Genomic DNA, 17,468 nt, shown 5'->3' on the forward strand with positions numbered 1-17,468 from the left:
TTGCCCCTCCCGTCTCACAGAAATGCCTCCCATGATCAGAAGCTCCTCTCACAAACAGAGCAGTCTCATGGATTTGGAATGGAAGTGAGCCTCCCAGCCAGCCTTCCAGGATAGGGAAGAGCTCTCCAAAGCCAAAAAGACTGGAGCCTGGAGGGGGGCTCCCCAGCAGATCCTAACACAGTCAGCTCCAGCCAGAGTCCTCTCCTCCTCTCCCTGCTGCCCTGCCCGTTGGCTTAAGGCACGATCACTTTCAAGGCAGTTTCTCTACTCCAATAACCACCTGGAGGAAGCTGACAGCAGCCAGCCTCACCAGGGAAATTCTTCTGCCCTGAGATCCTGTCCCAGAAATCCAGTCTCTGCCCTGGACACCAATGGCCACTTCTGCACTAGCTTCTGCTTCCCAGTCTCCGCCAGCATTGCCCTGGCAAAAACACCCAAGATAAAACACAGATGGCAAACTCACGGCAGTTTCTTCCTCCTTGGACTTCATCTCGACAGTCCCAGCAGGAAATTCTGTGAGTGGCCAGCAGAGGGGGACAGAGGTCCACAGTTGAGGACAATGAGCAGTGAGCAGTGTGAGTGGCCCGCTGAGTCCTGGGGCCTGCTGGATCTCTCTAATGGCAGCTTCCCACAGCAGAACTGTTCAGAAAGACGTGGATTCTGCACCCTCTGCACTTGAGCCTGGCGAGGGACTCCGGGCTTAAATAATGATGGTTAACACACGTCACGTTGATTGGGTAGTCCCAAATTCAAGAAGGTGTAAAGAGATAAGGGCCCAGTGCTATCTCTGGGAGCCAGTGCCAGGGCTTGCAGCCAAAATCACCAAGATCAGGAGTCCTCATACCCTGGGCTCATGGAAACTATACAAACATTTGTGGTTGGCTGATGACTTGGGGTTTGTGAGCACAGAAGCCTGGCAAAGCATATTACATAGGTCCCAATTTCTGAGGCCAGCTCTGACCTGTAGGGCCAGGGAACACTTCTGGCCGTTCCCCTACTTCTGTAAACGCTCCCCCTCTTATGGTACTGGATCTTGACTTTATATGTTGGCACCAAGCACTGTTCTTGTATAAGGGTTATTTGTAAATAGGTCTTATGCCCCTATTAAATGATAAGGCAGGGATCAGATCTGATGTTCATCTGGACCCTTCGCTGTGCCTAGCATAAGACTGATCCTCCCTCAACACTGACATGGTAGAATGATGAAATGATCTATCTCATTTAGCTGCCATGAAAGGCAGTCTGGCCACTGCAGTTCTGTCTCAGGTAGCAACAAAGACAGCTTGGTCTTCTCATACTCAAGATACCCCTTCTTTTTTTTTTTTTTTTTACTTTTTGAGACGGAGTTTTGCTCTGTCACCAGGCTGGAGTGCATTGACGCGATCACGGCTCACTGCAACCTCCACCTCCTGGGTTCAACCGATTCTCCTGCCTCAGTCTCCCGAGTAGCTGGGACCACAGGTGCGCGCCACCATGCCCAGCTAATTTTTGTATTTTTAGTAGAGAGAAGGGGTTTCACCATGTTGGCCAGGATGGTCTCGATCTCTTGACCTCGTGATCCGCCTGCCTTGGCCTCCCAAAGTGCTGGGATTATAGGTGTGAGCCCATGTAAGCCCATGCCCAGCCCAAGCTAAGATTTTTAACTTCTTCTTATTAAGCAGAGGAAAAGGAAGAGAAGGCAGTGGCAGCAGGAGACAGGTGGGGAGGGGCCGAGTGAGCTGAGAGCCCTGGGGTTCACTCTACATGGTAGGTCTCTCTGTGCTTCCTGGGATCAGGAGGGCTCAGAAGCAACAGAAAGAGTTTCCTGCAAGGCCACGTTGCACCACCAAAATGAACTGGGGATAGGTGCCCCCAATACAGGCACCTCGTAGTTCCCTAACGGGAGGTTTTAGCTCCAATCCAAGAGCAGCTTATGCATCAGCACAATAACTGAACAGCAGGAAACAGGGGGTCAGGAGGGAACCAATAGTCTGCTAGGAGAAAAGTAGCAAACAGGAACCAGGGGGATGCCTGCCAGGCAAGTTAGCAGGAGAGCAATGCTTTTCTGAGCCTGCTCTTTTCTTTATACATGAGACGTGTTCCCAAATCTGCCAAGGACGCAGAGCTTCCTGTGGTGGGGGTGGGGAACAGACAGCCCAAAGCATGGTGGCATGGTGGGAAAGGCCCTGTAGAGCCCTGGGTGCGAGACTCACTTCCATGCTTTCTAAGTGGCCTTGGTCAAGTCACTATAGGCGCTGAGACGGTTTCCACAAATGTGATGGGAAGATGGTGTAAAGAGAGGGGATTAAGGTGAATGTGTCTGGCAGGAAGATGTGCCAGAGCTGGGCTCACTGGGCACTGAATGAGCTTTTCAGTGGCCACAGAGTGCTTGGGAGTCAGAAGACCTGGTCTAAATCCTTACCCTGCCACTCGCTAGCTATGCGGCTTTCACGTTCTGTCCATGCCACTTCACAACTGCAAGGAGGCAGGAGCAACTACAAAGCAGCAGCCTGGGTGAGGCGGCCTTACAGAGTGAGACCAGTGGCATCAGGAGATGGAGGAGAGGGTGAATGAGCCAAGCCTTGGAGACTCTGTGCAACTGAGTCTCACTTCTCCTAGCTGCAAATGGTACACAGGATCATTATCTCCCAGGACCCTCGTGCAAACGCATGACACTTTCTAAGTTTTATTGAAATCGGTGACTTGTCCTGAAGCTCCCTCACCATGGGTATATGTGCACATGCATACACAAACCACAGTATTCCAGATAGTACCTGGAAGACTTGGTCTGAAACAGAAAAAGTCAAAGAAGTAGCTGCCATCAGGAGCAAAGTTAAGAGAGTGGCAGGCACACCTGGGAAAAGCTGCCAAGGGCACTAAAGCAGCGGGCTCTGAAAGGACACCAGTCGCAAAGCAGCTCTTCTTTTGCAAAGAAAAGGAGCTGTGGAGTAAGCCGCATCCCCTGCACTTCCTGATCAGTCTTGGACACCCCTGGGCTGCCTCCTCTCTGGCCTGGCAGAGATGGAGGCCACATCTCAGTGACACAGAGTGGTCACTATCAATTCACAGGATGGGCAGCTGAGCTGTGGCAGGGGGGTCTCTGGCTTCACTCTTTCCACCCATCCAAGTTAAGCCTGAGGCGGGGGTGACAGATGGGCTCTTGTCATCTTAGAAGGGTGGACTGGAAGGAAGCCCAGGTCCTGGGCACAGGCTCTTCTCTCTGCACGTCTGGAAGGTCTCAGCCCTTTTACTGGGTTCCCCTTAGTTTAGTTTTTTCTTCTATATCCTTCCTTCTCTTCCCTTAATTTTTATGCCATGCCTCTTCTTTCTTTAGTACTCTTTAAATCTTTAAATCTTAAATTTTTTATTTTCTCTTCCTTTGCCTTATTGTTATTCTCTCCCTGCTGCCCTTTTAAAATCATCTTATTTTTCTTGTTTTTTCTTTTAGAGACAGAGTCTCATTCTTTCCCCTAAGCCGGAGTGCAGTGGTGTGATCATGGTTCACTGCAGCCTCAAACTCTGGGGGCTCAAGCGATCCTCTGCCTCAGCTTCCCAAGTAGCTGGGACTACATGTGCATGTCACCACACTCAGCTAGTTATTTTTTTATTATTATTATTTTTTAAGCGAGACAAGGTCTCACTATGTTGCCCAGGCTGGCCTCGAACTTCTGTCCTCAAGTGATCCTCCTGCCTTGGCCTCCCAAATCACTGGGATTACAGGCATGAGCCACTGCACCTGGCCTACTTTTCTTTCTCTTAAAAAAAAAAATCACAAACCACACATTTTAAAGGGTGGGAAACTGGAGAAGTCATAGGCTTTAGGAGCAAAGAACCACGCAGAAAAGCAGCTACATTTAGTAGCTTAGAATACAAGGTGAGGCCTTAAAAAAACCTCAGGCCCCAAATGTGCGGTGAAAATCTCCCAGTGAGGATTCTTCTTTGAAAGGCTGGCAGCTTCTTTTATGCTCACCAAGCCTGCTTGGAAATGGAAGTTTGCAAAGTGGTCATTATTCAGAGGTTCTCTCCCCAAGTATTCACTTTCAGCCCAGCCAGAAGGTGCATCTTCTTAGAAACACACATGACCAAAGAGCTCTGCTAACCCCCAGGGAAATGCGAGAGGAACGATAATATTCTTCAGCGTGAACGGCAGCAACCAAGGTGGGCAGGCTTCCTAGGAGTACGTGGATAGGCACAGCTGTGTGAGCTGGGAAGGCAGACAGATCAGGTCAGAGTGGAGGAAGATGCAGGGCAGCACCCACATGCACACACCAGGGCCCCTTTCAGCTGCTTCCAGAGAGGGAGCATGCCATCTCTCCTGCTAGTCCTCTGCCCGTCTAATGCCAGACACTCCTGTTTAGGTGGTCCTTCTCACAGACATGAGCCCAGATGTTGGGCAGTGAACAGAACCACTTACCTAGGTCACTTTTAGGCAAATCAAAATCTGTACCAGGCAGGTAGGAAAGACGGATGATTTCTTGCCTTTACAGTCACTTGCCCTGGAGGAGGCTTTACTGGCAACAGGCCCGAGAGAAAGTGACCCGGAGAGGAAGCCACATTTCCTTTTTGGGCAACTTTTAGGAAGCAGAGCACCCTCGACCCCATCCTGCTTGCCAGGAATAATTTGGAATCATTCCTTTCTAAAAGCAGAGGATTGAAACACTGAATTCTAGTGTGCTCCTGCTGACTCAAGGGCTCAGAGCATACCATGAGCTGATGTGACTAAATGAGAAATGTGTGTGAACGCATTCTGCAAACTGTAGCTTGCTGTTCAGCTGACTGTTGATGCCTGGAAGGCTTTCAAAAGGACAGGAGTGGCACCTCTTGGGGGGCATGCCCATAAGCCATTGAGGCCCTGAGAAGTCAGTGGACAGGCATGGGGCCCAGATTATATTTGGATCTGAAACTACCTTCTCAGGCAATGAAGAAACCTTATATAATGAAGTTAATGTTACAGAGCACTTGTCTTTCCAGGGCAGGATTCGTCTTTCCAGCTGCCCAGAGGAGGCCTCCTGGTCACAGTATCACCTTGGGTCTGATTTAGCTCCTGCTGAGCCTGCTGAATTATTCACTAGCTATGGACACTAGCCCAGCTCTAGGGTCCCAGTGGTGGGGTATCTGGAGAACTGTAAGGAAGAGGAAAGGGAAAGGAAGAGTGAGAACTCCCAGAATCAGATCTGGAGGGGGATCAAAGAGGACAAAAGCAGCAGGAGGCAGGAGGCCTCTAGGTTGGCATCTGGAAGATTTGGGAAATGGGCTAGGGGTCCAAGAGCCTGTCCCCGGACCGAGAAGAGAGGTAGGAAAAGGCTACTGTCCCCAGAAGCGACACTGACTTCCCCCAACTCCCTACTGCAGCTCAGGGGAGCTTCTGATTCCCTAGGAGCCTAGAAGAAATGCAATGGCGTGTGTACATTCATTTTTGCTTCTATTTCAGAGCTCTCTGCTCCGTGGTGTATAAAGAGAAAGCCCAAAATGTGCCTATGAAAAGGACAGGCAGAAGCAGGGATCAGGTTAATGATACTGTATTTCCATTGCCTCATCTGGCACCAGAGGGGACTGGGGTCACGTTTCTCATCTCAGGGATGTGGCAGATCCAGGGAAGAATGTGCTGGGTAGCCGGGGAGACCTGAGCCAACTCCCATGACCCAGCCCACATCAGAAGCGCCGGCTCCTCACCGTCTGGAACTTGATGACAGCTACTCTTGCTGACTGCTACCAGCTCTGGCATAGGGGTCTGACACCTGAACCGTGAGCACACCTTCCCCTTGGGCAGCCTTGGAGAGCCCAGGCAGATACCTGGCTGGCCTCTCCCACCTGTGTCTGCAGACAGACAGCTTATTTCTCACCAAGTTTTCACCTGAGCTTGGGGACAAAGGCGTCAACAAGGCATGACCTCACATCTTCGCTAGGTAACTTGGAAGTTATCTAATTTTGCCCCCTGTATCCTGGCAATTTCTGTACTCCCAGATGCCAGAGCTAGTCTGGAGAATACTGGATATTTTCTTTTTTTTCTTTTCTTTTTCTGAGACTGAGTTTCGCTCTTGTTGCCCAATCTGGAGTGTAATGGCGCGATCTGGGCTCACTGCAATCTCTACCTTCCGGGTTCAAGCAATTCTCCTGCCTCAGCCTCCTGAGTAGCTTGGATTACAGATGCCCATCACCACACCTGGCTAATTTTTGTATTTTTAGTAGAGACGAGGTTTCCACATGTTGGCCAGGGTGGTCTCGAACACCTGACCTCAGGTGATACGCCCGCCTTGGCCTCCCAAAGTGCTGGGATTACAGGCATGAGCCACTGCGCCCGGCCGATATTTTCAATCTAGAAAGAAAGTCAGTGGGTGTTAGTGGGGAAAAGATGCATAAAGGCTAATTCTGGAGGCCAGTTACTTGCTGTCTGATTCTGTCTGAAAAGTCAAGAGGATGCTGCAGCTTATGATGTCTGGTGTCAGAGCTTTAGGTCAGACACAGAGTCCTCACTTTGGGCCCCTCTCAAGGGGCAGGACCCCTACAAGGCAAGGGGCTTCACCTGAACATGAGGAATTCAAATCAGACTAAAGGAAGAAACTTCTCGGATCTCCAGGCACAAGAGGATATACAGCTGTGCTGGGACCCCAGGGCCTCTGGGGAATAGGGGCTTTGAGTCACTGAGACAGGGAGCAGCAATTCATGGCAAATCACACAGCTGCCCTGCCTTGGCCTGGCAAGCCACTGGCAGCACAGGCACGGCCTTGAAAGGCTCCTCTGAGACTGCTGGTCTGGCTGCCTCTGGCTCTCCCTCTGCCCAAAGGACCTTTCCATGCAGAGAGGAAGAAAGAAGGGCAGAAGAGATGAGATGGAATGGGCAAGGGGAACAGAGGAGGCAGTTGCCCTCCACCACTCCTGGGTGTGAGGGAGGGCAGGTCAGCAGAGGCTGGCGCATGTACCTGCATGGTGGTGTGACTCAGAAACATGCAGAGTGTGGCCCGTCTGGGCCCCTTCAGCCTCCCATGCAACCTGGCCTACAAGTTCAGATACATCGGGCGCCCGCATGGCCAGCTGGCTGAGCGGTCATGTTTGGAAACCTCTCTCAGCAGAGCCCGCCCCACCCACCTCTGAACCAGCAGACTCACAGACATAAACAAACCAAGGCCTCTGGGCAGCTGCCAAGATCTATCTTCTTGGCAAGAGCCAGGGGTTGGGGGGGGGCCCTCACTCACCATCCTTCAGAGTAAACAGGGGTGCTTATTTATGCTGGGGCAGAGAAGAAATCTTGTTGGATAAATCTGGTGTGGGAGTGGACGGAGAGCATAGGGCATTCAGAGTCTGCTCTGGCTTAGGTGACGGGCTGAACTCCACTGGTTTCCCCGTCTGGAGCCTGGAGATAACACCTCCATGAGGCCACAGGGAAGCATCCAGTCAGGACATTGTCATCTCTCCACCCTCCTCACTTCACCTGCAGCATGAGTGGGGAGATCTTGGCCCTCTCTTCCTTCCTGCCTGCTCTCAAAGCAGGGCCTGTCATAAAGTCCTGTCCCCAGCACCTCCACAGTCTCCTGAAGCTGTCCAGAAGCCCTCCCAGCTCTGCCCCATGCTGCTTCTCAGCCACACTGCAGGAGGGGAAGGGGTGAGCAGGACACAGTCAGGGGCTGGCTGGCTGTAAACCCAGCACTCCTGCGCTGCATCCCCTTCCTGACACTCCATGCACAAGCCCAGGGGTCAGCTGGGGAGAGGTTCTGAACAAGGCGAGAGGGGACTGATGCCTCACCAGGCCTGGGAGAGATGACAGAAGGGGAATACAACCCTCTGACACTACATTTTCCAGGAACTGCTGTTAAAAAAAAAAAGAAAAAAAAAAAAGAAGAAGAAGAAGAAGAGGGAGAAGAGGGTGGGGACCTCATCTGTTTTCTGAGGAGCCAGATGGCTCAACTCCATCTCCACTGGATATATAACCAGTAGTTCCCTCTCTAGTCTCCAGGGCATGTGCCTCCCAGAGGTTAAGGCAACACACGGATGGAAAACCTGCACTCTCTAATCACCTGCCAATGCCCAAGTGCACCCACAATTGATGACATTTTTTCCCCCACTTTACAAATCTAAGACAGAGACAGCAGTTACTTTTCTGTGTCACATACATATTAGAAAGCAGAATGGCAAGGCTGAGATGACGATTTTTAAAAATGGAGATAGGGTCTCAATCTGTCACCCAGGCTGGAGTACAGTGGTATAGTCGTGCCTGACTGCAGCTTCAACCTCGCGGGCTCAAGTGATCCTTCCACCTCAGCCTCCCAAGCAGCTGGGACTACAGGTGCACGCTACCACACCCGGCTAATTTTTAAATTCTTTTTGTAGAGATGGGGTCTGACTATGTTGCCCAGGCTGGTCTCAAATTCCTGGGCTCAAGTGATCCACTCATCTCAGCCTCCCAAAGTGCTAGGATTACAGGCAGGAGCCACGCACCCAGCCAACAATGTTTTGTTTTTGTTTTTAAACAGGGAAGTAATTGAAGGCACAACCTCAAAGACAACTAAGTGGATCTAGCAGGAACAACCAACATCCAAATTACCATCACCAAGGCTGAGCTGCTTCCCTGGACCGTGAGCCCCTATCTGTCCCCCATCACACCCTGCTCCCCTTGGGGCTTGAGGTCCCCTACTTTCTTGGGGTGGGGCTGGAATGAGCCTCTCCAGGACAGCTGAGGAACTTTAGCTGCCTCTAGGGTGTTTCGGTAACTCAACCCCAACAGGGCTGCTCTGGTCCGAAAGCCAGCTGGTGAGTTCTAAACAATGGCAGGGGGTGTGCGGAGAGGGGGAGGCTTATGAATTAAAAATAGATGCTAGTAACCGCCAGGGATCTTGCAGAGAGCATGTGGGGCTGTGTTTACTAGGGAGAGAAGAATACCTCCTATTCATGCCCAGAGATCCGGGCAGAACCACTACTGCTTCTCACACCAGCCCAGGGCCTCTGGGTGTGGGGGAGTCAGCTGACAGAGCAGGGTTTACTGATGGCTGGAAGACCCTCTTCCTCTGTGACAGGGAAGCACCTTTCTCTCCTCACGATCCTCAGGGCCACGCCCATTCCTGGAAGGACAGCTCCAGGTCAGGAAATCTAGGTAACTCAAGGGGAAACGGCAACCAAGAGATAAAATCATCCCCCTCGGGCTGAGGCAAACCTGCTCTCCATAGACTTTGCATAAAATGGTCCCCAGCTGGGTTCAGTGATGTCACCTCTCAGATGAGTCTCGGGTACAGACTAGGATCCCTTGTCTCCCTGCCAAGACCTAGCTGGGTGCCATAGACAAGCAGTCTCTTGATTCCCCTAGGCCTTAGTCTATTCATCTGTAAAATGGAGATAACACCTGCTCTGCCAACTTCACAGGTATGTTATAAAGATCAACCAGGTCATACACCTAACAAAGCTGAGGGTTCTAAAGAAGGATATAAAATAGTCACAGGAACAACCATTTCCCCCATTATCACCCTGAACCCAGAGAACTGTCCCCTCATCGGGTCACCCAAAGTCTCTGGGTCTCGTCTTCCATAAGCAGTAAAAAAAGAGTTCCTCCCTCCCATCTGGGTATCTCAGGCATGGTGAGCCACATGGCAGAGCCTCACAGAGAAGCTCCCCAGCTAATGTTTCCCCCAGGTCCCGCTTCCCCCAGGCCCCTGCAAACATCCAGTCTTTCACCAGCTTCTGTCAGTGCCCACTGCCCACCCCAACATCTTCCCCCTGTTCAGGAGGTCTTCATGGGAGCCCTAAGCAACCAAAGACAGCAAGGTTCACGGTTTCCCTCCTCATAAAATAGCTCCATACCAGAGACTCCTGCTTGACAGGATTTTTCTAATTTGATTTTTAAAATGTATTCATTGACTCACCCATGAGAGGTGGGCCTGGCTGCCTCTACACGCAGAGTGTCTGCTCATTAAGGGCTGAACAACCTGGTTCATTCTGCTGGGCTCCTCCAGCTCTCAATTTCACAAAGCCACGCCACCCTTTTAGCCAACGCGTGCAGAGCTCCTCACTCTGAGAACAGACTTCTCCCCACTGGAGGCTAGGCTTGCAAATGGTTCAGTCCCATCATTTTAAATACTATCTATATGCTGACAACTCCCAAATTTATGCCTCTAGCTTGGATCTCTCCCCAGAACTCCAGACTTGTACAGCTGACTGCTTAATTGGCATTTCCACGTGGACGTTTAATAGCCACTTTAAATTGAAGGTACCCCAAACGTAGCTCTGATTTCTGCCTCCCCACCTCACGCCCCTTGCCAGGTACTCATTCCATTTGCCATCTTCCTTGACTCAGTTATTGGCCATTTCTTCTTTCTGGCTGCCAGGCCACAAATCTGTGAACCACATTTGACTTCTCTCTTTCTGTCATGCCACATAGAATCATCAGAAACCTTTGTGGCTTGATCTTTGAAACCAATCCAGAATCCAGCTACTCTGCCCCACCCCCAGAGTAGCTGGACAGCTTCTGAACCAGATGCCCTGCTCACACCCAGTTCACAGCACTTTGGGAGGCTGAGGAAAGCCGGATCACCTGAGGTCAGGAGTTTAAGACCAGCCTGGCCAACACGGTGAAACCCCATCTCTACTAAAAATACAAAAATTAGGCGAGGTGGTGGGCATCTATAATTCCAGCTACTCAGGAGGCTGAGGCAGGAGAATCACTTGAACCCAGGAGGCGGAGGTTGCAGTGAGCAGAGATGGGTGACAAAGCAAGACTCTGTCTCAAAAAAAAAAAAAAAAAATTGGGATATCTTCACCTGGCTTAGCTGTCTCACAGGATTGCTTTAATGAATTCATGAAACAATGTCTACAAAAGCACTTTCTACGTTGGAAAAGTACAAAACCAAACCCGAGCTGCTATACAGTGCTGGGCACACAGCATATACACAAATGCTTGTTGAATGAATGAACATCCAAACATTTTCAAATGTCAACACGCACAAGAACTTGAGAAACAGTCTGTGTTGATGAGAGGACAATTTAAAACTATATGTGGAGATGGATCTGCTCTGGTGATCATCTAAGGTAAAAACAACTTTATATCAGAGTTTCCCTTGGAACTTTGACGCTGGAAAACCCACGGGGCCTCACATGCCCCAAATGTAGAATTGTTTGGTCTTCCATCATGTCTCCTTCTCTCACTTCCACTTGAGCTGTTTTCTCTTTCATCTGCCCTCCCACTGGACCTTCCAGACTCCTCCTTCCACAACAAACAAGCTGCCTCCTGCCCACAGTCATGCACTTGGGCCCCTGCAGGCTCTTACTGCAGCTCCGCTTGCCCTGGAGCCCGCATTAATCGCAGTGATTTTTTTCTTCCTCTTCCTCCCTCATTTTGTGCCCTCTGGAGATGGGACCAGCATTCTACTGTACTCAGTGTTGCTTTAGCCCGGCCTCTTTTGAGGTCCCTGCCATTGCACTCTTCTCCCCCACCCTCCAGTTATCAAAGCTACCGGCTGCCCTCCTTCCTGACCACTGTCCTAGGGGGCATCTCCATGTCATGTGGACAGCCCATCCCACAACCTAGCCTCTCAGCTCTTGCCACTGCAAATTATCTTTCCATTCATTCCTTGTTTGCCATGCTCTATGAGTATACTCGGACCTTTGTCTTCCCTATCCCATCCCCCAAATCGTAAACACCAATGCCCTCTCCTATCTCTCACTCCTCTTTATTCTTAACATACCTGCTCCCTCACTCCCTCAGTACCCCCATCTTCTTTTCTCCACATTCATCAGCCTTCTCCTATCCCCACCTCCTTCTCTGCTAGCCAAGATTTCAAGCATTCTCTGACCCAAACCCCCAACTCCTCTGTCACCCTTACATGCCCTCCCAGCAACCCCCAACCCTGGATTAGCCAGATAATCATTCAGCTCTGTTCCTACCCTCTGGCTAGGACCACTACAGAGAAAACAATGTGCAACCACTAGGGTGCTGCCAGCACAAATTACGAGCCTCTACAACACCAGACAGGTCACCCGTGAGTTCCTGCTCAGAGCCTTGCTCTGCCCCAAGCCAAAACTTTACAGCCCTTCTCAAGCCAGCCCTTCCCACCACCCCTACTATTCACAATAAACAGTTGCTCTTTTGGTTTCTTCCCCTATAGAAAATAAAAACAAAGTAAGAATTCATTTCTGCCTCCCAGAGGTGACTCTTTGTGACCAAGGACCATGCTGACATCTGGATCTCACACCCTTTCACCTACTCACTGACCTCACCCCAGTGAGAATTCCCCTTCCTCACTGCTATCTTCGGTCTCTCCCTAATAGGGCCCTCTCCAGTCAACATGAAGGTGGGCTCAGGTGCTTCCTGACTCAAAAAAACCAACAAAACCAGACTGCCTCCACCTGATGCCCTCCTTCTTCCCAGCCAAGCTACACACCTGCCTCCACTTCCACCCTCTCCTTAATCCACAGAAGCTGGCTTTAGGTCATGGTTCCCAATGACAGCCACTGCTTGCTACTGCCTGTGCACATTTCCAAACCCAGATGTGACCTGCCCCTTCTATGCATTTCACTCTAATTACTTCCTCCTCCTTCAAGCTCATTTTTCTTTTGTTTTGCTGCAAGTTTACTTCTATCCATCTGACTGCTCTCTCTCAGGCTCCTGGTGCTTGGCCTGTCACTTATATGTCAGTTGAATCTGTCCATGGCCTCCTTCTCATTCGACACATCCTCCTTTGAAGACCTCACCCATACCCATGATTTCAACCTCAGTGCCAGCTCCCAGAGCACTGGCCCCGGCTCAGGACCCTACCCCACAAACCCAATTACCAGCTGGTCCTCCCTAGCTGGACAGCTCCCAAAGGCACTTGCAACTCAACAGGTCCAAAACTGAATTCATCACCTTCCCCTCAAAACACGCTCCTTCTCCTGTGATTCCTCAACTAGAGAATTCCCCCATTTCTTTTACTTCTCTTTATTTATTTATTTTTTTGAGACTGAGTCTTGCTCTGTCGCCCAGGCTGGAGTGCAGTGGCTTGATCTTGGCTCGCTGCAACCTCCGCCTCTCAGGTCCAAGCAATTCTCCTGCCTCAGCCTCCCGAGTAGCTGGGATTACAGTCGCCCACCACCATGGCTGGTTAATTTTTGTACTTTTAGTAAAGACAGAGTTTCACCATGTTGGCCATAGTGATCTTGAACTCCTGACCTCAAGTGATCCGCCCACCGCGGCCTCCCAAAGTTCTGGGATTACAGGTGTGAGTCACGTGCCTGCCCCAATCTACTCTTTATATTGAGACCTAGAGGGACCTCGTCCTGCCAGTTTCCTGCCTAGCACCCCTTGATAGCTTCACACTATTCCCAGACTCAACATGGCAAGGCCTTTTGTGATGTGGCCTCTGCCTACCTGTCAATCCCCAAAAGTGCTAGATGCTCTGGCCATAATGAACCCCCAGTAGCCCCCAGCACCAGCTTGTGTGCTTTTGTACGTCCTATGCCCTCCCTTCCCCCTTCCCCTCTCCCAGTTCTTGCCTGGCTAAATTATTTAAGATTCAGCTCAATGGTTTCCTCAAACAGGTCTTTGCCAGCTCCTCGCTCTCTCCTCAAGTCCCCTCTCCCTTGAAGCTCCCACAGCAGCTCCCATCTCTCTGTTCATTCACCCACTCGTCCCCCTTCTAGAGTGAGCTCCACAAGGACAGCAACACTGGCTTGTTCATTCTTGTAGCACAAAATAAGGATTCAATAGATACTTGTTACATGAATAAAAGAACGAATATATAAATTCATGAAGTGCCAAACTAGCTTTTCTCCTTCCCAAATCACCCTTCACGGATTCCCTATCTTCTTTGGTTGGTGCCAATAGTAAGGATGATACTACTCCAGGCTCTATTCCAAGTATGTTATATATATTAACTCATTTAGTCCTACAACTGTACTATTATTATCCTCATTTTCCACTGGTGACACACGCATAAAGAGGTTAACTGAGTAAGTGGCAGAACCAGGGTTGCTTCCAGTCTATGCTTTAAACTACTATACATATTGCTTCTTGATAGCCCATTTAAGGAAAACAAGTCAACATTAATACCAGTATGAACAAAACACAATTTTGAAAAACAAAACCCTGAGGAAACAAAAATTAGCCATCCTGGGGATCATCTCTTGTTTTTGGCCTAGTCATATCTGACTCCTTTAACCAAGGCAGATAACTATGCAGGCGGCAGGGTGTCAGGATCTGCCAGGCAGGGCCCCCGGTTCAGCTCCCCAGATCTCAAGGCCCCTCAGCAGATGGCCCTTGCCTTTGAGTCTCCCCCTGCCCCAGAAGGCCCACCTCACCTTGTCCCCGATGCCTTCGGCCTCCTCAGCCAGGAGGTACACGTTGCTACCATCGGCCAGCAGCAGAGCAGTGTCGGTGGTGGAGGAAGAGCGGGGACGGCACTGGTGCTGGTGCAGGATGGCGGCCAGGCTGCTGTCCTGGGGGGCCTTCCGCAGCAGGTGAGGGCTGCCACGCTGGGGCTCCAGGGAGCTACTCTTGGTGCGCCGGCTGCTGCTCCCGCTGCTGCCGCCCCCACTGCTGCTGTGCAGGCTGGCGCCCCGCTTGATGGAGGGCCGGGACCGGATCTGCTGCAGCACACGGTTGAAGGCAGTGGGCCGGGCAGGCAGATCGTGCAGGGACATGGCGTAGGAGACGCGGTGCATCTCCGGAGAGCGTTCCTTCTCATCTGGGGAGTCATGGTCGGACATACCCTGCTGCTGCTGCTGCTGCTGCTGCTGGGAATCCTGAGACGTCTGGTGCTCCCTTTCCCGAGACCGACGGCGGCTGTGGAACAGGTGCTTCAGACCGTGGCCAAACATGGAGCCCTCTGACAGCTGCTGGATTTTCTGAAGGGGGAGAGATGAAGAACCCTGGTGGGTGGAAAGCTCTTGATTGCCTAGTCAGTGTGGGGTGAAGGTGAAGGGTCTGTCCTTGGTGGACTGGCATAGCTAATGCAGCCATCTGAACCTGGAAGATCTCTATAGATGGCATGTCGTGCATAAAAGGTCACTTTGTGAAAAGGTGGCAACCCAGACTCATCCTTTCATTCCCAAAGAGATGTGCCCCCATGGTTTTCCACAGGACATTCTCAATCAAAATGTAGATTCAGAGTTTCTAGGAATGATGCTCTCAGGGCTTCAGTCTGAGGCTTAATGGCATACATAGGTAGCACTTGGCTCATGGGGTTGTATCCCTCTACATGGATACCCCCAGCCCCAGTTCTTCCCTCCTTCCAAGTTAGACATCCCTTCAAGCTGTACCAGCTCTTTCAGGCCACCAAGCATTGATTTCCAAAGATGCCCAATTCCAACATTCGCCCAGGAAAATCAGGGTCATACAATCAGGTTACACTGTTGTAGCAGAGACTGCTAATTGCCTACCCAATATCTATTTCTCTTTCTTTCTTACCAACCAAACTGCAAGGACTTAACTCACCTTGCTAAAAATTCCTGCTTCATCAGACTCCCTTGCAGCTAGGAGTAGCCACATGGCAGTTTGGGCCAACAAAAAGGTGAGTTTCTGGGAACACTTTTGCTTTCCTGATAAAGGCACTGGTCCTTTCCACATCTTCCCATCTGGAATGGGAATGCAGTGCCCGGAGATGCAGTGGCCATTCTGCAACCTGATGAGGGCCTGCACACAGATGGTGGAGCCCAAGGGACAGTCCTGGGAACTTGAAAGTCTATGGAGCCACCAAACCAGTTGTGAACATCTATCCTGGGATTCTTGTTGCATGAAATAAACCCATCTTTGTCTACACAACTCTAGTATGATTTTCTGTTATTTGCAGCCAATCTCATTCCTGATGCGGTTGGCAATGAAATAAACTTTACTTCTATGAGCAAACCTTGTGACATAGTCAGTAATGTGACCAATTCTTCAGCATACACATCGGAACAAGCTATCCAAATGAGTGTCTTTCCCCTTAGACCCAAAGAGGCCCTGCAACCCAGTGCTGCCCTGGCCACAGCCTTTCCTCTCAGCCCTGTCGCTGAGATTCTCCAGCTGCTCCTCCGGCAAGACTGCTCCCAGAGGGGCAGCTGGATGGCCTGCCAGGGCGAGCAACTGTGGGATAATTCCAGACAGCTGCTTCTGTCAGGGGACGGCTTATCTGGCCAGGCTGAGCCCTCTATGAGAGCTTTGGAGCCAGTGGGAGGAGGGGTGAGACTTGGAGGACCAGGAGACACCTCACATTCTGCAGCTCCTTAGAGGAAAACTCAGGACCCAGCCATGTGGGACTCAATGAGCCATAGCAGGATTTCCTGTGATGAACAACCTACAATCTTACCAGGCAGCCTCAATCATTTAAAAAATGTTCCAAAAAATTACACAGACTGGATTTTCTTTTTTTTCCCCTAGAAACAACCTTACAGAGCAGAAAATCTAGACCATATAGAAACCAAGAAAAAGCAACCTGACATCCTCTGAATGAGCTGACCCCACTCTTAGGTTACTTTACAACTCAGCCTTGAGTTTGTGCAGATGGCTGCACTTACAGCTGGATACAAATAACCACACCATTATGTATTTGTGTAAAATATTAGGATTTTCATTTTTCACCTCATTTGAGCATCCCCAGAATCTTCAAAGTAGGTGAGGCCCTTACATCACCCATTTTACAGACCAGATAAATTACATCATCACAACTCATCACGAACTAACGGTTTTTCATTTTAAAGAAGCTTTGTATCCTGCATTATCCCATCTGGTTTTCCTAAATAGTAACAAAACCAACAACTGGAACATCTCCTTTTAGAGATGAGGAAATTAAGGATACCACGATTCCCTCTCAAGAACTGAATTCTGGGGCGGCCCGCGAGATGCTAAGTTACACAATGCCAGGTTTTCCCACAGGAGTTACCATCCCCTGGGGGCCAGCTTGAGGCAGGATCACAAGGCTCACCTGAATCTGTGCTGGGAAGAACCAAGATGTCAACTCTGCCATGGACTTGAAACAGGCCAGATCCTGCAGTCTCCAGAACAGGGACACGCCAGGACACCTCCCTCTTCCCTAGGCCCAAGCTGATGCGAGACCTCCCTCCAGGTACTGTGATGGGGCCAGCTGGCTCTGGCATTTGCCCAGCTGCCTCTGCCAAATCGTCACATTCCATAATACAAATTGTCTTTCTAGCATTCTATTCCAGGTCTCTTCCTCTTCTCCCCCCATTCCGAAACTGGCTTCTCCAACACTGAGGATCCACTCAGGCAGAAAGAGTTTCCCTTCTAAAGACTTCAGCAGAGGTCCTAGAGTTCTGAGGCATTTCTTCTCCCCTATCCCTGGGAGGCCGGTGGAGGTGCCAGGGAGAGCTATGGCAGCCACTAATGTCTGCCGTATTGCCTTGGAGCCTAAAATCTTTGGTCAATTTGCTTTTAAAATTTATACAACAGCATTTTGCAAAGTGCATTCTGATTTATACTGTCATAATCTGACACTAGCCTAATCTCAGGAGCTAGAAATGTGAGACATCATAGCATCAGTCTATTTTGCAGATGAAGAAATGGAAGCACAGCATAGCTAAGTGGCTCATCCAAG

The 17,468-nt window shown here is 50.3% G+C and overlaps 1 protein-coding gene across 4 annotated transcripts in view; it reads right to left on the reverse strand.

Annotated features, from left to right (window-relative positions):
- Positions 1 to 17,468, reverse strand: part of TMCC2 (transmembrane and coiled-coil domain family 2) — a 44,522-nt gene that overhangs the window by 16,365 nt on the left and 10,689 nt on the right. For 2 of the 4 annotated variants that reach the window (XM_025353525.1, XM_025353527.1), the window contains exon 2: positions 14,236 to 14,781. In XM_025353525.1, coding sequence (XP_025209310.1) covers positions 14,236 to 14,781 — 546 coding nt within the window. Of the gene's footprint in view, positions 1 to 463; positions 672 to 9,827; positions 10,024 to 14,235; positions 14,782 to 17,468 lie in introns of those variants that run through there. The other 2 variants (XM_025353534.1, XM_025353542.1) reach the window with 2 other exon arrangements.

The sequence above is a fragment of the Theropithecus gelada genome, chromosome 1 (assembly GCF_003255815.1).
Source record: "Theropithecus gelada isolate Dixy chromosome 1, Tgel_1.0, whole genome shotgun sequence".
NCBI lineage: Eukaryota > Metazoa > Chordata > Mammalia > Primates > Cercopithecidae > Theropithecus > Theropithecus gelada.